General features: G+C 51.1%; 1 protein-coding gene across 8 annotated transcripts in view; it reads left to right on the plus strand.

Moving 5' to 3' along the window:
• DIP2A (disco interacting protein 2 homolog A) overlaps positions 1–19,556 on the plus strand; it is a 130,436-nt gene that overhangs the window by 95,765 nt on the left and 15,115 nt on the right. For 7 of the 8 annotated variants that reach the window (XR_007516237.1, XR_007516238.1, XR_007516239.1 and 4 more), the window contains 13 exons: positions 416–535; positions 1,999–2,113; positions 3,878–4,017; positions 4,299–4,435; positions 4,557–4,637; positions 5,453–5,580; positions 8,924–9,038; positions 11,713–11,914; positions 12,782–12,891; positions 12,966–13,046; positions 16,577–16,700; positions 18,710–18,831; positions 18,968–19,079. Coding sequence is in view for 5 of the 8 variants with exons in the window: in XM_049875085.1 (XP_049731042.1) it covers positions 416–535; positions 1,999–2,113; positions 3,878–4,017; positions 4,299–4,435; positions 4,557–4,637; positions 5,453–5,580; positions 8,924–9,038; positions 11,713–11,914; positions 12,782–12,891; positions 12,966–13,046; positions 16,577–16,700; positions 18,710–18,831; positions 18,968–19,079 (1,587 nt within the window). In the remaining 3 variants the exon portion in view is untranslated. Of the gene's footprint in view, positions 1–415; positions 536–1,998; positions 2,114–3,877; positions 4,018–4,298; positions 4,436–4,556; positions 4,638–5,452; positions 5,581–8,923; positions 9,039–11,712; positions 11,915–12,781; positions 12,892–12,965; positions 13,047–16,576; positions 16,701–18,709; positions 18,832–18,967; positions 19,080–19,556 lie in introns of those variants that run through there. The other variant, XM_049875087.1, reaches the window with a different exon arrangement.

Below are 19,556 nucleotides of genomic sequence, written 5' to 3' on the forward strand. Positions count from 1 at the left end.
TCCCCCTGGCCTCCCAGGCTTCCAGCTACATACAGATGACACTGCAGGGGTGTGCCCCTGAGTAGCATGAAGGCCCCTTAACACAGGCCTAGTAACTGCAGGACTGGGGCTGCATGTCACAAGATGTGAAAAGAACAAAGTAAAGCTCTGAGAAAATTACAGTTGAAAATGGGTTTGAGTTTATGTTATCTGAGTTAAGCCCCAAGGCTGATTTTTAAGCGAGGTGGATTTGGGGTAGTTTAGACTGCGTGCTAGGCAGCTGGAGAGAGTGCATGTGTGTGGAAGATGAGTCTGCTCCCTCTCTTGTCCATGGGACCTCAGTGCCGTGTGTGTCCATGATGCTCAGGGATGTCCATGTGTCTCACACACACACATGCACACACGCACATGCACATGCACACACCTGTCTCCACAGCCCGAGCAGCCCTGGTGAAGTCCCGCGACATGCACTGGTCTCTCCTAGCACAACGAGGTCAAAGGGACATCAGCCTTAGCTCTCTGCGGATGCTGATCGTGGCAGATGGTGCCAACCCATGTGAGTATATGGCCCTGACCGGGGCCCTCTGTCTCCTCATGATTGCTGACTCTCCAGAAGGACCAAACTGGTGCCAATAGACTGTCCAGAGCAACAAAATTAGGAGTGCTACCCGGCAGTGTCATGTAGAATATGACATTTTTTCTGTGGTGGTCTGGCAGGGGCCTGTTGTTGAAAACTCCTCAGGCGTGTTTATTAGGTCCCCTAATCCAAAAGCAACCTACAACATTGATGAAAGGCATGTGCCTAATGGAAAAGTCGTTGTTCTTAAGAAATTACTAGAATATAGTTATGGAAATGGAGAGTCTCTTCTTTGCCTTGTGAGCTTCACCCCAAGCCCCCTGCCCACCATTGGCCCTGCTTCCAGGCCTAACTCCCCGCCTCTGGGCCTCCATGTAGGTAGTTCTCTCTGATGGGTTCTTGGTCCTGCTACAAGTCCCTTGTTCCCCAGAGTAGGGCCATCCCTCCTTCCTGCTCCCAGGCACTTGGAATGTGTGTGGAGTCATGGTCTGAGTGGGTGACCATGTGATCAGTGGCTGCAAGTGTGGCCTCACAAGCCAGGCTTGGGTCTTGAAGGAGCCATCCCCTCTGTCTGGGGCCTTGTCTGGGGGTGCCAGCAATGTTGGCTGAGGGGGCTCCTTGGGCAGCAGTGGCCCTTCCCCAACACAGCACAATGCTAACACCCCAACTAGGCCTCTTCATTTATTTGTTCCCTGCCTGACGTGGAGGAGGAAAGGGGTTTGTAGACCCTGATGGAGCCGTGCAGCCCCACACAGGTGTCCAGTGCTACCCCCTCAGGGCTGAGTAAGTGCATCTAACATGCATGGAGTAGACTGGCTGGCACTGAGGCCTGACCCCTGGTCATGACTTGGGGGCCTTCATGGGGGTGCATTCTGGAAGAAGTGGGGCACCTGGGGGATGCACTTGAAAATGACAGGCACACATAGGTGCCCCATGGCACAGGGATGTGTGGGCTTGGGACGTGTGCCAGGTCCATGGCCAGCCACATGGTTCCAAGGCCCTTCCAGGGCTCTGTCAGTGTCAGGCAGAGAGTGCTCACCCCCGGAGGGGGGGTTGTGCCCGAACCCCTGTTATCAGAAGCACTCGTCTCCAGGGGGTGTGCCCAACCCAGCTCCCAGGCATCACCTCTCTCCTGCTCTCCACAACGCACTCATGGTGGTTTGGTCGGGTCCATGCTTCGTGGAGAGCCAGGCTCAGCCACGTGCGAGATGCCTTAGCAGAGATGGGCCGTGACAGGAAATGCCCATCTCCTATTGTGTCACCTGAAAGTGTGCCATGCGTTTGCTCACTGTGAGCCTGCCTCGCAGCACCTGCTGCCCTGTGTAGTCACCGTGACATGCGTCAGCGTGGGGTCCAAATGCAGGGCAGCATGCAGCTCAGGCACGGTAACCGCTGCCGCTTGCTACCTCCCCATGACCTGTCCCTCTGCACATCTCTCGCAGGGTCCATCTCTTCCTGTGACGCCTTCCTCAATGTCTTCCAGTCCAGAGGCCTGAGGCCGGAGGTCATCTGCCCCTGTGCCAGCTCCTCCGAGGCGCTCACGGTGGCTGTGCGAAGGTAGCTCCCTTCCCACCTGGAGGCCTGTCCATACACACACACCGAGCAAGTGTCAGATGTTCATTTGCTGATCAAACAATAGATGCCACGGAGCAGTGTGTTTGCTACCTGTTTGTTTGTTCTTAGATTCTCACATAGCACGTGCTCTAGGCGGCACTGTCTGGGCACCCAGCAGACGTCACTCTGTCCCCACAAAAGCCTTCGGGAAGTTCTTCCTTCCACGGGCCTCTAGCTGGGACCCCTGCCCAGTCCACCACAGTATCCTGCTTCACACCAAGAATTCAAGGAGGAAAGGGGGTGGTGCTTTGTTTGGACATGATGTCAGCATTTCCGGAGGTCAGTTTGCACAGTGAAGGGATGATCCTGTCTCGTCCTGTGGTGGCGGCACCCTTCCTTCGCCACCTGCCTGGGTGCGTGAGAGGGTTGGGTAGCAGTAGCTGGTGTTCTTGCTTAGTCATCTGTTGTTCCTCACGTCAGGGAGGCCCTGTCCCCTCCATCCTTAGCCACATAACCAATGTGACCTGGGAAACTGCTCCTGGCTCCAAGGTGGGTGACTGGGTGCCCATCAGCCGTGAGCACAATGTATACACAGCATGTTGGCTTCTTGGGGAGCCCCTGCCTGGTGCTCGGCACCCCACCTGTGCCCTGAGGAAGACTCTACGCTTGCGTGGCTGCCTCCTTCATGCTTCTCATTGTGTGCGGAGTCCACCTGAGCCCTGTTGTCACACCTCGGTGCCTCTGCCACCCACACCAATCCTCAGACCTCATCCACATGGGGACTTTTACACCTAATTGTTCTCACCTGCCCTAAAGTGCTCTCCTGCAGCCCCGCCTTCCACCAGCCCTCCTGCACCTGTGGACCTGGACCAGTGTGCTCATGGTTGAGTGTGTTTTCTGTCTCAATTCTCCGTCCACAACTCAGTCACTAGAAATCAGTCTTAGTTGTAGTTTTGCATCATATTCATACATGTAAGTAGTATGTGCTCACACATATGCAGATACTCAGTAATCTTAAATTTTTAGTCATAATTTAGCATTAAAATAACACCTTTTTTCTTCACAACTGCAGGTTATTCTTCATCCTTTTGACCTCTGGGGGTTTGCTTTGTGTGGCAGTGTAATTTTTCTCTTAGCGGAGGAGGAAATAAGGGCCTTTGCTTCTCAGTGTCCCAGCTACCATGGCTGCATGAGAAAGCACTCTCAGACCTGGTGGTGAAGCTGCAGCACCACTGGGTTGTGCTCATGGCCCTCCGTGGGTCAGGAGTTGGGAGAACCACATGGGGCAGTCTAGCTTGCAAGGAGATGGTGTTTGAACCAGAATCGTGGGGCTGAGACAGCTGGGACTGCCTAACACTGCTCTGTCTGCGTGATCCCGGGCCTTTCCAACTTCCCGGCTCCTCACAGCAGGTGATCTCAGCACAGCTGCACCACTCACCTGCCGCTCAGCTCCAGGCGGTGTCCCAGGACAGCCAGGCGAAGTGGATGGCTTTCGTGACCTGGTCTTGGAGGTCACACAGCGCCACTTCCACTGTGATCACAAGCCCTCCCCAGTCGGGGAGGGGACGCACACTCCCCTCTGGTGGGAGGTGTCGGAGCTGCACGCTGTCTGTCATGCTAGATCTCTGCGTGACGTGTGGCTGAGGGTACAAGCCTGGGGTGCAGGGACTTTAGTACAATCACCGCAGGCAAGGTGGGCACCCTCCTACTTTTGGCAGGGTTTCTCCTTGCCCTTGTAGTGAATCTGGCAGCGATTCTGTTTTCCAGGCCGCCTGACCTGGGGGGACCGCCTCCAAGAAAAGCCATCTTGTCAATGAGCGGCCTCAGCTACGGTGTGATCCGAGTCGACACCGAGGAGAAGCTGGCGGTGCTGACCGTGCAGGATGTCGGCCAGGTGATGCCAGGAGGTAAGGGTGCCTCCCAGGGCGCTGGTCCTGCACAGGTCTCACACGGACTGGGAGCTGAGACACTCCACGTGGGCACAGTGGTGCTCCGGAGCTCGAGGTGGAAGATTCTAAGCATTCTTCTTAACACGAGTGAGAAACAGATTAGATAAATTGTACATCATATACATCATAAAGTCTCTTCTTATGGGGACGAATTGCATCCAAAATGTTGTTTTCACAACTGCAAACATAGAGGAAGTCGGTCTTGGTGAATGATCGATTTACGTGTGTTCTTCCTTTAGCTAATGTGTGTGTGGTGAAGGTTGAAGGCACCCCTTATCTCTGTAAAACGGATGAAGTTGGAGAAATCTGTGTCAGCTCCAGTGCCACGGGCACAGCGTACTATGGGCTGCTTGGGATCACAAAGAGCGTGTTTGAGGTCTGTACTTTCTCTGACTTTGTGTTAAATCAAGCCCCGGGTACTCATGGGCCACCTGAAGCCCACGGTGCATGCACAAGGCTCTGCCCTCAGCCTGACGCCACCTCCTCATTCTGTGCAGACTGTCCCACTCACGGCAGGAGGTGCTCCCATCTCCGACAGGCCATTCACCAGGACTGGGCTACTGGGCTTCATTGGGCCGGTAAGTGTGTCTCCTGACACCAGGACCATCAGGTGGGGAGGTGGACCTTCTTATGAGAGCAGACGGGTGTGGGCCATGGCTGGCCATGGGGCCTCTGTCAGCTCCCTCTGGCCTCCCCTGCCCATTGCTTAGTCATTGAGGGATCATGCCAGTACCTCTGTGGGACTAGCCTGTAGAGCCGTGCACGGTCATGGGTGGATGCACTTGGTACAGAAGCCCCAGGCTTGATGGAGGATGGGGGGCTGTGCCCCAGAAGGAGGGCTTCAACTCTTACTGAGCTTATAATGGTTGTTTTTCCCATTGGGTGGCAGGGACATGGGTATTTACTCTATCATCCTTTACTATTTGGGTATCTGAAATATCTCCAAGTACCTCTGTCTGTAGTACCTTAGCCCAGAGGGGTGCTCATCTAGGGCGATTTTGCCCCCAGGGGACACTGGGCAGCATCTGGAGACATTTTTGATTGTCATAATGAGGGTGGTGGTATTCCTGGCACTAGTAGGTATCTGGGCACCAGGGTGCTGCTCAACATCCTACAATGCACAGGACAGCTCCCTGGAGATCTGTTGGCCCGGAGCTGCACTGAGCCAAGCGTTGGGACCTGCCCTTGCCCAGTAGTATCTGAAGTCCTTCATGGCTTCACCCAGACCTTTGCCCCAACCCGCCCACATCCCCTCCTCTGAGCTTGTCATTGTGTTGGGTCCCTGCAGCCCCTACACCGCCTGCGAGTCCCACCCGGGCTGTAGGCATCCTTCACCCTACAGTGCCAGTGCACTGCTTGTCTGTGCTGCTCTGACTGGCGTCCCTGTCCCCAGGACAACCTGGTCTTCATCGTGGGCAAGCTGGATGGGCTGATGGCAGTCGGCGTGCGCAGACACAGTGCCGATGATGTGGTGGCTACCGCGCTGGCTGTGGAGCCCATGAAGTTTGTCTACAGAGGCAGGTGATGCCGGCGGGCCCCGCGTGTGTGCCTCGGTCGCCCTCAAGGTTTGGGGAGCCTGTCTGCAGTAGAGAGGCCAGTGAATTAGAATACGTAAAACCTGGGTATTTTTGTACATCAGAAAATCTCATGAAGAGATAAAGGGAAAAGAAAAAGCAAAGTATTTGTAGAAAGGCTGCCAGAGTTAATATCTTCACCTTCCAGAGTTCATTCAGTTCCTTAAGAGAATCAGATCTAAACATGTAAGTGGGCAAAGGAGCAGGGAGACAGGTCAGCCTCTAGGGAAGACAGGCCTAGGAGCAGACAACAGTTCAAATGCAAATAGTAAAGTACCGCATCGTCCACAAAGTCACCAAAGTTAACTCTGGTTGCAACAGGTTTAGTGGGACACACAGAGCCCCCTGCATTGCTCCTGGGGTAAAACTCAGTTCAACTTTCCAAGAATACTGAGCTAACACCTTGAACAGTTTATTTCTGTTGAGCAGATCCAAGACACTTTGTTGGGCCAAGGGTGACGTGGCTAAAACCCACCCAGCCCTGTCCAGCTGTGGGCACTCTGTCTTGGAGTAAGTGGCCCCTTCTGGTTGTCCAGTTGGGGAGGGGAGAGAGGTACCCTTTGTTACTCAGCTGAGGTGCCAGCCAGTCAGGCAGGCCCTGTCTTTGAAAATATCTTAAAGGAACCAAGAGGGCAAGTTAGCGTGGGCTTCTGGCCCTTCCCCACAGTCAGTTCTGAAGAGACCACGGAGGATGACAGGGACTGTGCCCAGGAGAACCCTGGGGCGTGCCGTGCAGCTGCGTGCCTAGGGGAGGGTCCGTAGCTGGGTATGGGCTTCATGGCTTCAGGTGCCATGCTTGCATTCCCCCAGCCTTTGCCTTAGCACATCGTCGCCTGATCCTCACAGTCAAAACCAGGGGCATGGTCAGTGTCGGTGTCCCTGAGGATAGAGTCAGCACAGCCACACTACTTCTGTGGGGGTGAGGGGGCCACCTGCCTGTGAGCTCATACACCTGATGGTGCCAGAGGTGAAAGCCCACCCTGGACGCTTGCTGGGTGCTGGTGTGCCCCTGGCAAGGCACCCTGCCCATCCCCACCAAGGAAGGGGAATGTAGTACCTTTGAAATAAAACCACAAACCACACTGACTCTGTGTGCCATGGAGGAAGAGCAACCAACAGTTAAAGTACACAAAGTTTAGAGATATTCACCAAAACAAACCAAACCCGTTGCCGTGAAGTCGATTGCAACTCATAGCGACCCTGTAGGACAGAGTAGAACTGCCCCATAGGGTTTCCAAGAAGCAACTGGTGGATTCAAACAGCCAACCTCTTGGTTGGCAGCAGGGCTCTTAACCACTGCACCACCAGGGCTCTAGCAGTGTGAAATAAGGACAAGAAATCACAACAGAACAGTTGTCTAGACAGGGAACACAGGAGATGGGACAAATAGTAGGGTAGTTGGGGAAAGTGAGTTAATAGTCCAATTAAGGAATGACTTCAGAAGTAATGAAATAGAAAACTGAAAGATTAAAGACATGAGGAGAGAACAGCCGGACTGGCACCATGAGCATGGTCCAGGGGTGTTCTCTAGAACTGAGAGCAGGTCTGCAGGGGCCCAACTGTGGGTGACATCTAGTGCTGTTTTCAAAGCAGGGCTTCAAACCAGTTCAAACCAGTTCTGTCATGGCCATCAAAGTGAAACAGGAACAAAAAAAAAGAGCCCGTTGCCATCGAGTTGATTCCAACTCATAGCAACCCTGTAGGACAGAGTAGAACTGCCCCATAGAGTTTCCAAGGAGCGCCTGGTAAATTCAAACTGCTGACCTTATGGTTAGCAGCTGTAGCACTTAACTTCTCTGTTACTAGGGTTTCTGAAACAGGAACAGACCCTAAGTTTTACAATTTGGGTGATTCAGCACAATACTCAGAACAGGAAAAATTAGGGCTCGAAACTCTGCAGTGGGAGACTTGGAAGGAGGTGTAGTGAGCCCTGTCAGGAGCCTGATGTATGAGACTGGATTATTGGCAGGACTAGGGAGCGACACACATTCAAAGCAAGCCGTCAGCCGCCATCTTTGGGCAGTGCGCTGCCATCTTTGAGTGGGGCAGCACTGTTTCCTACTCTGCTCAAAATCTGAGGGCAAGAGATTTGGTTGCTTGGCAACACATAAACTGCACTTGTTTTCTAAGAGGGAAATTACGTTTCTAGCAGGGCTTCAACCCATAATTTTTCCCATTCTGGTACCCATTCCGGCTCACCCAAATTTAAGAAATTCAGGTCTGTTGTGGTGATACTTCCTCGGCCGCGACTGAACCAGGAAGAACCAGTTCAAAGGCCTGTCTCGGGGAGGGCAGTGACGCAGAAGCAGGGCATATGCTTCTAGTGCCTCTGCAGTGGAGGCGGACGCGGGTGATGCCAGTGGGAGTGTGTTCACACTTACATAGGGAACTTTGGGCCTGGATGCCCATCAAAATTATCACTAAAATGTGCAGCTGAAGTAAAAAAAAGTCTTGGACATACAAGTTTTGGGAGTTTTGTCACAAAAGGGCACATTGAAAACACTTTTAGGTGAGAAACAAATTAAGGAGTGCTGCAAGATGTGTGAAAATAAGGAAATTAAATACTTAGTAAGGTTTGTCATAAAAAAGTCTGTATATGTTTTTTTTTTATATGTGCATGCCAGCCAAAGAAAAGAACTCTGACCCAGACTTAGTAGACAACCAATGCAGCCCCAGTGTGTTGGTCTACTCAGACCCTAAGTTACATTTTCATTTTAAATTAGTCTAATGGATAACAGCTTTATGGGCCTGTTATTTAGATAACAGATAATGAAACGCTAACTTGTGCAGCATTGTATGAAATGGTAGACAACACTAACATGGTGGTTTGTGGCAGAGCCTAGGTCTTGTAAGGGAAGAGAGAGAGATTAACTTCTGACAGAAGAAAGAGGCAACACAGAAAGGTGGGGCAAGATGGTGGAAATAGTATTCCAAATAGGTCATTAGTCACAATATAATAAATATATTACTAGTCCGTTAGTTAAAGACAGATATTTAACTAGATTAAAAATATAATAGAAGCTCCAGACAAAGATTTGTGTACAAAGAAGCATATCACATGTATGAACATTAGAATCAAGGGTAATTTTATTTTTAAAATGTGTGCCTAGTTGTCTGCCGGGAACTCCTCTCTGTTTTTGTGACTTGGAACTTACATCAGCCGTGGTAGAGACTGACACTGACATGGCTTTCCACATACACTGCCTGCATCATTCTGTCTCTGGGGAAGACAGACCTCTGCATCTCATTCATCTCCTGCCACGCAGTCACGCTTATGTCCTCCCCTGCAGGATAGCCGTGTTCTCCGTGACCGTGCTGCACGACGACCGCATCGTCCTGGTGGCAGAGCAGCGGCCTGACGCCTCAGAGGAGGACAGCTTCCAGTGGATGAGCCGCGTGCTGCAGGTGGGCGGGAGGGCCCTCGCTCCTCACCTCTGCTTCCTCCTGCCTCACTCCTTGCCTGTCCGTACCCCTCCTGCCTCGCTCCTCACCTTTCCGCCTCCTCCTGCCTCACTCCTCACTTCTGCCCTCCTGCCTCACTCCTCGCCTGTCCACACTCCTCCTACCTCGCTCCTCACCTACCCGCTTCCTCCTGCCTCGCCCCTCACCTCTGCCCTCCTCCTGCCTCGCCCCTCACGTCTCTGGCTCCTCCTGCCCTTGCTCCCTGTCAGTGGCCTTTGTTGGCCTTCTGGGCCATGTGGGATTCAAACGAATCCCTCTCAGAGGTTTGTTTTCAAAGCCCATTCCATTGCTTCAAGTACAGAGAGCTGTGTGTTCTGCCCTCTTCCCCTTCACCTGGCCCTCTCTCCAGCTTGGCCTTTGGAAAATATCTTCCCTTTTGTAATCGTACATAGCAAGCCAAATCGTTGCTCCATGTTTGATTGCTGGGTTTACTAGCTGAGAGCTTTTAACTTGTTAGTATTAAGGATCCCGTGGAGTCCCTGGGTGGCGTGGACAGTTAAGTGTTCAACTACTGGCTGAAAGGTTGGCAGTTGGAACCCACCCAGAGGCCCCTCGAAAGACAGGCCTGATGGTCTGCCTGCTTCTGAAAGGCTACAGCTTCGGAGAGCCTGTAGAACAGTTCTGCACACTTGGAATCACCATGAGTAGGCATAAACTCGACAGCACCTGGCAACAACAACAAAGATCCCAACTCCATCCTACTTTGCCTGCATACAGTTGGCACCAAATACATGTGTGCTCTGTAAGGACTATGTGAACAGCATTTCATACAATGCTGCACAAGTTAGTGCATCATTATCTGTTATCTAAATAACAGGCCCATAAAGCTGTTATCCATTAGAATGATTTAAAATGAAAATGTAACTTAGGGTCTGAGTAGACCAACACACTGGGGCTGCATTGGTGGAAAATGAGAACTTGTATACCTCTGTACCAGTTATTTATCCAGCATTTCATGATGAAAAGTTTCACATGTAGAGCCAAGTTGAAAGAACAATACAGCAAATTCCTAGACACCAAATCCTGGGTTCTGCAGCCCTAGGCTGACACTGTTGTGTGTGGTGATCACACACCCCTCCATCCTGCATCCTCCGGCAGCCTGTGTTTTGACGAGTTGCAGAATAACCGTCATCTACACCTTGGTGTTCGTGTCTTTAACCAAGTATTGAACTAGTGTTCAGCAGATTTTTTCTTGAGGGGTGATGGGGGCGGTGGAACATCCTCGCAGTGAAGTGCACCATTTAGTAAGTTATTTCAAATCAATATTATTGACTGTAATTCACAGATAAGATGAAACCATTTTCAGTGTACAGTTTGATGAGTTTTGACAAATGCGTACACCTAGGTAACCACCACCACCCCAGTAATTAAGCCACAGGACATTTCCATCACCCCAATAATTTGCCCTGTCCGTTTTATAGTCATTTCCCCACCCTGACCCCCAAGCCCCAGAGAACCACTGATCTGCATTGTGTCATTACAGGTTAGTTTTTCCTATTGTAAAAATTCCATAGTAGTGGAATTGTACAATGTGCCTGCCCCTTCTGTGCAGCGTCTTTGTCTCAGGGTCGTGTTTTTGAGATTCATCCATGTTGTCTCGTGGGCCAGTGGATCACTCCCTTTTTATTGATGAGTAACGTTCCATTGTATGGGTATATCACAGTTTCATGTATTGGTGGACATTTGGGTTGTAATTTCTAATTTGGGGCTATTATGAATAAAGTTGCCATGAACAATAGTGTACAAATCTTTGGACAGACAGACATATTCTTTTTTCTTGGGTGAATACCTAGAGTGGAATTATTAGATCATGTAGTTAGTGTAAGTTTAACTTGGAAAAATCTGCCAGACTGTTTTCCCAAGTGGTAGTGTCATTTTAGGAGCTGTGGTGACACAGTGGTTAAAGCTCCCGGCTACTAACCAGAAGGTCAGTGATCTGAACCTACCAGCCGCTTGGGAGGAGGAAGACGTGGCAGTCTGCTTCTGTGGAGATTTACAGCCTCGGAAACCCTAGGGAGCAGTTCTGGTCTGCATTGTAGGTTTGCTGTGGATTGGAATCAACTAGATGGCAGTGGGCTTGCTGTCATTTTACACTCTAGACAGCAGTCTGTGAGAGTTCAGTTTATTCCTAGGTGTGTTATGTTATCATAAATAGAATTGTGTCCTTTTCAGAATGGTCGTTGCCAGTGTATAGAAGCCTAGCTGATTTTTGTGTGTTGACCTTGTATCCTGACACTTTGCTGAATTGATTTATTAGCTTTAGTAGTTGTCTTATGGATTCTTACGGATTTTTGTGTGTAGGAAGGAAGTCTCTTAAGACCGCGTGTATGGTTTATTTAGCTGTCCGGTTTTTAATATAGGTGTTTATAGGTGTACGCACATGTGTGTACACATTTAGGTAAATGGTCAAAAACCGTACACACTTCTCTCCATCTTGTTTTTCACATTTAACACCATATCCCAGAGATGACTATCCCCTTGATCTTTTGAATTGTGATGTTTTCATCCAGTGTAGTTACCACCTCTTCCAGCGTCTTACGACCTTGAATATGCCAGCATGTCTTCAGCTGGATCTTCAAATGCACAATCAGACTATATCCTGCGTCTTTTCCACCAGGCCATCGACAGCATCCACCAGGTGGGCGTCTACTGCCTGGCCCTGGTTCCTGCCAACACCTTGCCCAAGGCTCCCCTTGGCGGAATTCACATTTCTGAAACCAAACAGCGCTTCCTGGAGGGGACTCTGCACCCGTGTAATGTGTTAATGTGCCCACACACCTGTGTTACCAATCTTCCCAAACCTCGTCAGAAGCAGCCAGGTGAGTGTTGCCTTACAGCCTGCAGCTGTCTGTTCATTCTCAGAACTGACAGCAGGCACAGCTGTGATTAGATGGGGATGCACCATTGGACCACTCAGCAGGACAGCCCATGTCTGGGGTTGGGGATTAAGAATCAGAGCAAGTGTGTCCTCACCAGGCTTGCCACCACTTCCTGCCCCCCTGGATCCATGTCATGAGTGTCTTATCCCTTCTCCTGTGTGGTAGCCTCCACTGCCTGCCACAAACCAGTGTTAATAATGAAATCCCAGCACAACATCATATCCTGGGAGGCTAACACACGGCTCCCTCTGGAGTAGAAACCGTGACCAAAAGCAGACTTGGGGTTCCAGTATCTAAAAAGCCTTTGTTGGCCAGCACTGCTCTGTGGGGCAGCCTCCCTGGCCTGTCTTCAAGAACCAGACTGGGACTGAGGCATGGGGTCGATGAACTGTCCCCATGGCCTTTGGGGTCTGTCACAGCCACACAGGGTGAATGTGACCCTGGAAGTTTCAACGAATTGTTACTTTTCCCTTCCATGAGGTTTACTCATTTAAAAACTACTTTTAGGACTGATTTAACTATTATCTGCAATTTTTCATTCCTTTGGTTATATAAATTTTTAGTACAAGCTAACTTTTGTTGACTATTGAACACAAAGCATCTCTAAATAAAATGCATTTAATCAGGAAGATCTGATTTCCCGATTTATATGTAAAATACAGTAATAAAGCAGTGACATACATTAAGAATTTGATGTGGCATGGTCACATCATACTTCTCAGAGTAAAAGTTGATAGAAATAAAGTCATGTGATGATTGTACGTGAGGAACCACCTGCTTCTCACTGAGAATTTCCCCGATTTCCAGAAGTTGGCCCGGCCTCCATGATCGTGGGGAACCTAGTTGCAGGGAAGAGGCTTGCCCAGGCCTCCGGGCGGGAGCTCACCCACCTGGAGGACAGTGACCAGGCGAGGAAGGTAAGGCACCCGGCCTCAGAGCATGTCCCCGGCCCCTCAGTGAGGCCAGCCGCTCAGGTGCTCTCTCTGCACAGTTCCTGTTTCTGGCTGATGTGCTGCAGTGGCGCGCCCACACCACGCCGGACCACCCGCTCTTCCTGCTGCTGAACGCCAAGGTGAGTGGCCGCGTGAGGGCTCGGGCCACTCCCGGGTCTGTGTTAACGTCACATTCGAGGCATAACTGGGCTTTTGGGCTGTGGCTCTCCTGTCTGACTTCATTCTCTCTGCCTCTCATTTCTCTGTAGAGCCCTCAATTTTCTCATGATTCACACAACCATACTTCCACTGATTTTGTATTTGACAGGGAATTCTCACCAGCTCCAGTTTTTTCATTTAAGAGCAGTATATATTTAAAACGAAACCCATTGCCATTGAGTCAATTCTGGCTGATAGTGACCCTATAGGGCAGGGTAGAACTGCCCCATAGGGTTTCCAAGGAGTAGCCCTTGGATTCAAACTGCGGACCTTTTAGTTAGCAGCCAAGCTGATAAGCATTGAGGCACCAGCTCTCCAATAATATATATATATATATATATATAAATTATAGATACTCTTAAATTTTTGAGCAAAAAGAAGATGTTTATTTTGTAAAAAATAGGAATTAAGACTTTATCTACATTTGTTTACTGCCTTAAAAAGGGCAAATCCTGCTTGTTGCTCAGATTGGGCTGCAGATTGAGATGTTCCCTTTTATGCATTTTAAGTACCTATTATGAGCATAACACTGTGCTAGGTGCCCCCCAGGAGGTAAAGAGGATAAGCTGTGATCCTCACATCCAGGTTGTGACTGTAAGATAGACTGTGGAAGCATTAAAAGTTACATGACAATAGAAATCACTCACAGCTACCCGTCAGATGTGCCCTGTGGCCGGTACAGTGCAGGTCGCAGCTGTCTTAGGAGCTGCTAGCCTGCTCTCAGAGCTCTCTGTTACTGGCCAACATGTCTTCATGCAGGTGTGGTTATCGAGTGTCCTGTGGCCGGTACAGTGCAGGTCGCAGCTGTCTTAGGAGATGCTAGCCTGCTCTCAGTGCTCTCTGTTACTGGCCAGCATGTCTTCATGCAGATGTGGTTATTGAGTGCCCTGTGGCCGGTACAGTGCAGGTCGCTGCTGTCTCAGAAGCTACTAACCTACTCAGAGCTCTCTGTTACTGGCCAGCATGTCTTCATGCAGGTGTGGTTATCGAGTGCCCTGTGGCCGGCACAGTGCAGGTCACAGCTATCTCAGAAGCTGCTAGCCTACTCAGAGCTCTCTGTTACTGGCCAGCATGTCTTCATGCAGGTGTGGCTATCGAGTGCCCTGTGGCCGGCACAGTGCAGGTCACAGCTGTCTCACAAGCTGCTAGCCTGCTCTCAGAGCTCTCTGTTACTGGCCAGCATGCCTTCATGCAGGTGTGGTTATCAAGTGCCCTGTGGCCGGCACAGTGCAGGTCACAGCTGTCTCAGAAGCTGCTAGCCTGCTCTCAGAGCTCTCTGTTACTGGCCAGCATGTCTTCATGCCGGTGTGGTTATCGAGTGCCCTGTGGCTGGCACAGTGCAGGTCACAGCTGTCTCAGAAGCTGCTAACCTGCTCTCAGAGCTCTCTGTTACTGGCCAGCATGTCTTCATGCAGACGTGGTTATCGAGTGCCCTGTGGCCGGTACAGTGCAGGTCACAGCTGTCTTAGGAGCTGCTTGCCTGCTCTCAGTGCTCTCTGTTACTGGCCAGCATGTCTTCATGCAGGTGTGGTTATCGAGTGCCCTGTGGCCGGTACAGTGCAGGTCGCAGCTGTCTCAGAAGCTGCTAGCCTGCTCTCAGAGCTCTCTGTTACTGGCCAGCATGTCTTCATGCAGGTGTGGTTATCGAGTGCCCTGTGGCCAGTACAGTGCAGGTCGCAGCTATCTCAGAAGCTGCTAGCCTGCTCTCAGAGCTCTGTTACTGGCCAGCATGTCTTCATGCAGGTGTGGTTATCAAGTGCCCTGTGGCCAGTACAGTGCAAGTCGCAGCTGTCTCAGAAGCTGCTAGCCTGCTTTCAGAGCTCTGTTACTGGCCAGCATGTCTTCATGCAGGTGTGGTTATGGAGTGCCTGTCCCGTGAACACTGGTAACGACGTAGAAAGGCCCTGCTCTCGGGGCGGGAAGGCAGGTTCTGTAGGAGCAGAAGCTTGCCCTTCTGGTTCCCTGCTGTACCTGCTGCATCTGGAGCACTGTTTGGTGAGCACTTATTCAATGATGGGCTGACTTCTAAAGCGTGGAGGCAGCCAGTAATTCTAAGTGGTCAAAATAAAACCAGATCATGACGAGTCGCAAGACCAATAAAGCAGAGGATACGACAGAGGCATGAATGACGCGTGAACCAGCATCCCTGAAGTCTGCACGCTGGGGTGGAGGATTCAGACAGGCTGCTCTGGTCGAACAAAAGCTCGCGTTGCAGAAACTTGTGTCAGGTGCGAGCGAGCTTCCAGAGCAGCCCCGCTGGTGTGTCCGAGGGGCTGCGTGGCTGGATCCAGTGAACAGAGAGGCTAGGATGCTGGATATACTCCTGTGTAGGGTGGAGGCCCTGGGCGATATTGAGTGGCAAGGGGCACACGTGGTTTACGACCACAGGCGATCTCTCTGGAGTGCAGAAGAGCAGGCACAGAAACTGGGACCATGAGAGGCTGCGGGGGATGGAGGTGGAAGGGTGGGCAGTGCTAGGACGTGTGGAGGCAACACCTGCAGGACCTGATGGCATCTTGGGTGTGGGGTGAAGACTTGACTCCAGGCTTCTGGCTGAGTGGCCGAGTGGACAGAGTACCTGACACTGAACATGGGGCACTACAGGGCAGGGGCCACAGGACAGGGACCACAGAAGTGATAGTTTACGTGTAAGTTTGAAGAGTGTACAGATAAATTACCAGAATTAATAAGATTGCTGGGTGTGCGGTCCTAATCTGAAGAGTAACAGCATCCTTTTAGACCAGAGCAGGCACTTAGAAGATGTATGTTGTAAAACAGACCATTTACGCCAGTCACAAATCTTTAAGATACTTAAGGGGAAAATCTAAACAAAGCTACACTGAGAAGCAGGCCGTGTTCAGAATACTGGCCCATCTGTGCTGACTATCAGTACTCACAGAATTCAGGGATGCTGGTTCATGCGTCGTTTGAATTTGTGCTAATTTATATTCAGGATAGTGCTCACTTCTGGGAGGGCAGGGGAGGGAAGGAGGTGGTGTGCAGGTGGCTTCTGAGCACAATGGAAACTATTTTTAAAAAGACAAACAGTATGGAAAAATAGTATCAGGCAATGAGAACCTGGATGTTTGTTATATTCTTTATACCTTGATATTTAAATTTACTCATTAAAAGGCCAAAAGGGTCTTCTTGGTAGCTGTGTCTGACTCTGCCCTCATAAACAAGGCTCACCCTTCCAGAGCCCCGGGGAATCCCTCAGGAAATGCTTCATCCCTGTCCTTGGCTGCTATGAGTGAGTCGCCCTTGAGAATTATATTTGAAATACAGACAGAAAACCTCCCTGATGTGTACCTGTGACTAACATACTGTCCAGGTTCTGCTTGTAGGCACTCAGAGATCATGGCAGGCACAGAGCACGTATGCAGACGCTGTGGAGAAAGCCAGGCTCTGAGCGTATTCGTGTACTCATGCAGTCCTTGGCGTTTCCTCCCAGGGCACCGTGACCAGCACCGCGACCTGTGTTCAGCTGCACAAGAAAGCTGAACGCGTGGCTGCCGCCTTGATGGAGAGAGGAAGACTGAGCATCGGAGACCACGTCGCCCTGGTCTATCCCCCAGGTAAGTGCTCCTGGGGTGTCCCCGTGGGTCCTTTCAATAGTGACCCTGCCCTGACTTTCCATACCACCCCTTCTCCTGTGCTTCACCCCCCTGCCCTGGGTACCGCCCCCCTCTTCCCTACACCCCTCTTTGTCCTTTCCCACGGGTCGTTGCCAGGAAACCCACACTGGGCTCCCACACTGCAGCCTGTACCACTGTAACCAAGCAGCCCATCCCCTGGAATTTTAGGACACATTTTAATGTTTACATTTAATTTCTTTACCCATGTATGTCAACCCATGTAAGTAATTACAAATAATGTTCAGTTGTGATTACAGTCGTTTTTTTTTAGTACAGACTTTATTTTCCTTTTGCGTTTTTTTACATGGCTCTCTTACCTGTTTCTCCCCGCCCCCACACACACATACTGTTCCCTGACAGCCTTCCCACACTGTTCCCTGCATTGATAGGATTATTGGTCATTGTGTGTGCACAAGCCTGCCACACACACTAAGTGAGGCTTGGTCAGTGTGCTGTGAAGTTGAGATCGTCTCACATGTTCCATCTACATCCTGCTGCTTTCACACAAAATCACTTTATGGAAATCCCTGCAACTTGCCTAGTGTTGCTAGAGGGCGCTGCGAGCAGGCTGACAGTTCCCTAGCCCTGTGCTGGACACCAGGAGGCGCGCTGCCCAGGATCATCTCCGTGTGTGCCTGTCCTAGGGTAGGACTTCTGGAAGAGGTAGCCACGGGCAGGTGGACTTGTCAGAAGGCATATGCACTTTTCATTCTAATAGGTGGTGTCACATCATTTTCCAAAGGGACTGAAGCACTTTACATTTCCATCAGCTGGGTGTGAGAACCAAAGGGTTGGCAGTTTGAATCCGCCAGGCGCTCCTTGGAAATATCTGTGGGGCAGTTCTACTCTGTCCTACAGGGTCGTTATGAGTCGGAATTGACTCGACGGCACTGGGTTTCGTTTTTTTTTTTTTTTTTTGGTTAGGGTGTGAGAAAACCTTTTAATACATGTACCCATCAGCAATTGGAATTAGAGCTCTGACTTTTGCGTGTCTGAGATGAAACCCCGGTGGCATAGTGGTTAGGAGCTACGGCTGTTAACCAAAAGGTCGGCACTTGGAATCCACCAGACGCTTCTTGGAAACTCTACTTTTTTTTTTTTTTATGATAGTTCTATATTTAACTTTTGGGGGGGAACTTCGGAACTGCCTTCCACAGTGGCTGCCCCATTTTACATTGTCACCAGCAGTGTATGAGGATTCCAGTTTCTCCACATCCTCACCAACACCTGTTGTTACTGATCAGGGGTGGGGGTCTGTCAGGAGGGGCAGTGCAGGCCGGTCGTGACTGATGTGAAGCAAGAGGCAGGGGCCGGAGGCATGGCCGCTAAGCAGAGAGAGGGAATGTGGCTGGTGAAGGCCACAAGATGAGGCTGGGGTCACAGTCAGGGATGCATGATCTGCGTCCTCACAGGCCAGTTCAGTCTTCTAGAAGTTTCACTAAAAGTTCCTCCTGTCATGAGTCTGAGCTCAGCATTGTACCTCAAGCAGACCTACCAGCAGCCTGTGTGTGCAGACCATCAGCTCTGTCCCGCGCAGCCCCACATCAGAAGACACCCCTGGGGTCCTGACCCTCCTAGTGCCCCCTTGTGCGCAGTCTCGTCCTCTTCCACTTCCCAGGTCCCCATGGTGGGGACAGGCCCTGTTCCCACTCGTGCTCAGTCCTCTCCGCATAAGACAACCTGGCCCTGACCTCTCCCTCCCCCATGGTCTGTGTGGATCGCCCCACGGTTTGGCTGGCTTCCCCTGCATCACTCACATCATTATGTTTAATAAATACCATGTTTGCTTAAGCTGATAGTGAGTTTATAACAAGTAAAGCATAATTGATTTTCTCTTTGTCTTTTTGTGGCTACCCATTTCTCCTCAAAAAGTCTCCTTGGCCACATCAAAATAGCTCCTGGGTGCCCACAAGCACGTCCTGACTGGCACGTAACCATTGTTTCCCCAGGGGTGGACCTCATCGCTACCTTCTATGGCTGCCTGTACTGCGGCTGTGTGCCCGTCACCGTGCGGCCCCCGCACCCTCAGAACCTGGCCACCACACTGCCCACCGTCAAGATGATTGTGGAGGTGCGAGGCACATAGCAGGATGTGACGCTGCCTCAGCGGAGCGCACAGGAGATGGGATGGCCAGGAGGGCACAGTGGCCTCCTTCCTGCCCCGGTGGTGTGCTTCACTTGGCCTGACCCTGCTGTGCTCTGTGCAGGTCAGCAAGTCCGTGTGCGTCCTTACGACCCAGGCCATCATGCGGCTGCTCAAGTCCAAGGAGGCTGCCGCCACTGTGGACATCAGGACCTGGCCAACCATTTTAGACACAGGTACAAGCCAGCCTGCACCTGCCAGGATGAGCCCTTTCTCTTCTTTGTTATGGATATTGCACTGTTGCCTCCCAACAGCAAATGTTAAGTGAATGGGGAAGACATAGCTAGAAGCGCGTCTTGGTAACTGGAGCCCCGCCCCAGGCATGTGGCCTCACAACGTGATAGCACCCTTTAATCATGTGATGTCCACATGACGGCAGGGTCTCCTGGGGTCCCTGTCCAGCCACCATGCCCTATCTGCCCCTAAGCCCACCCTGCCAGCACCCCTGTGGTGTGGATCCCAGCTGTGCTCCTCCATTGTGGCAAGTTGGCAACTGTCCAAGGCATCCTGCTGCCTTTGGGGACACAGTCCCCATGGTGTCCCCCAGTGTCATTACCTGTCCTTGGTGAATACTACCACATCCCTCCTGTCATGAATCATGACCATGTTCAGCTTGGTGAAGGCTGGCTCAGCCTGGGCGGAGAACACCCTGG

This window comes from Elephas maximus, chromosome 2 (genome assembly GCF_024166365.1).
Source record: "Elephas maximus indicus isolate mEleMax1 chromosome 2, mEleMax1 primary haplotype, whole genome shotgun sequence".
Lineage (NCBI taxonomy): Eukaryota > Metazoa > Chordata > Mammalia > Proboscidea > Elephantidae > Elephas > Elephas maximus.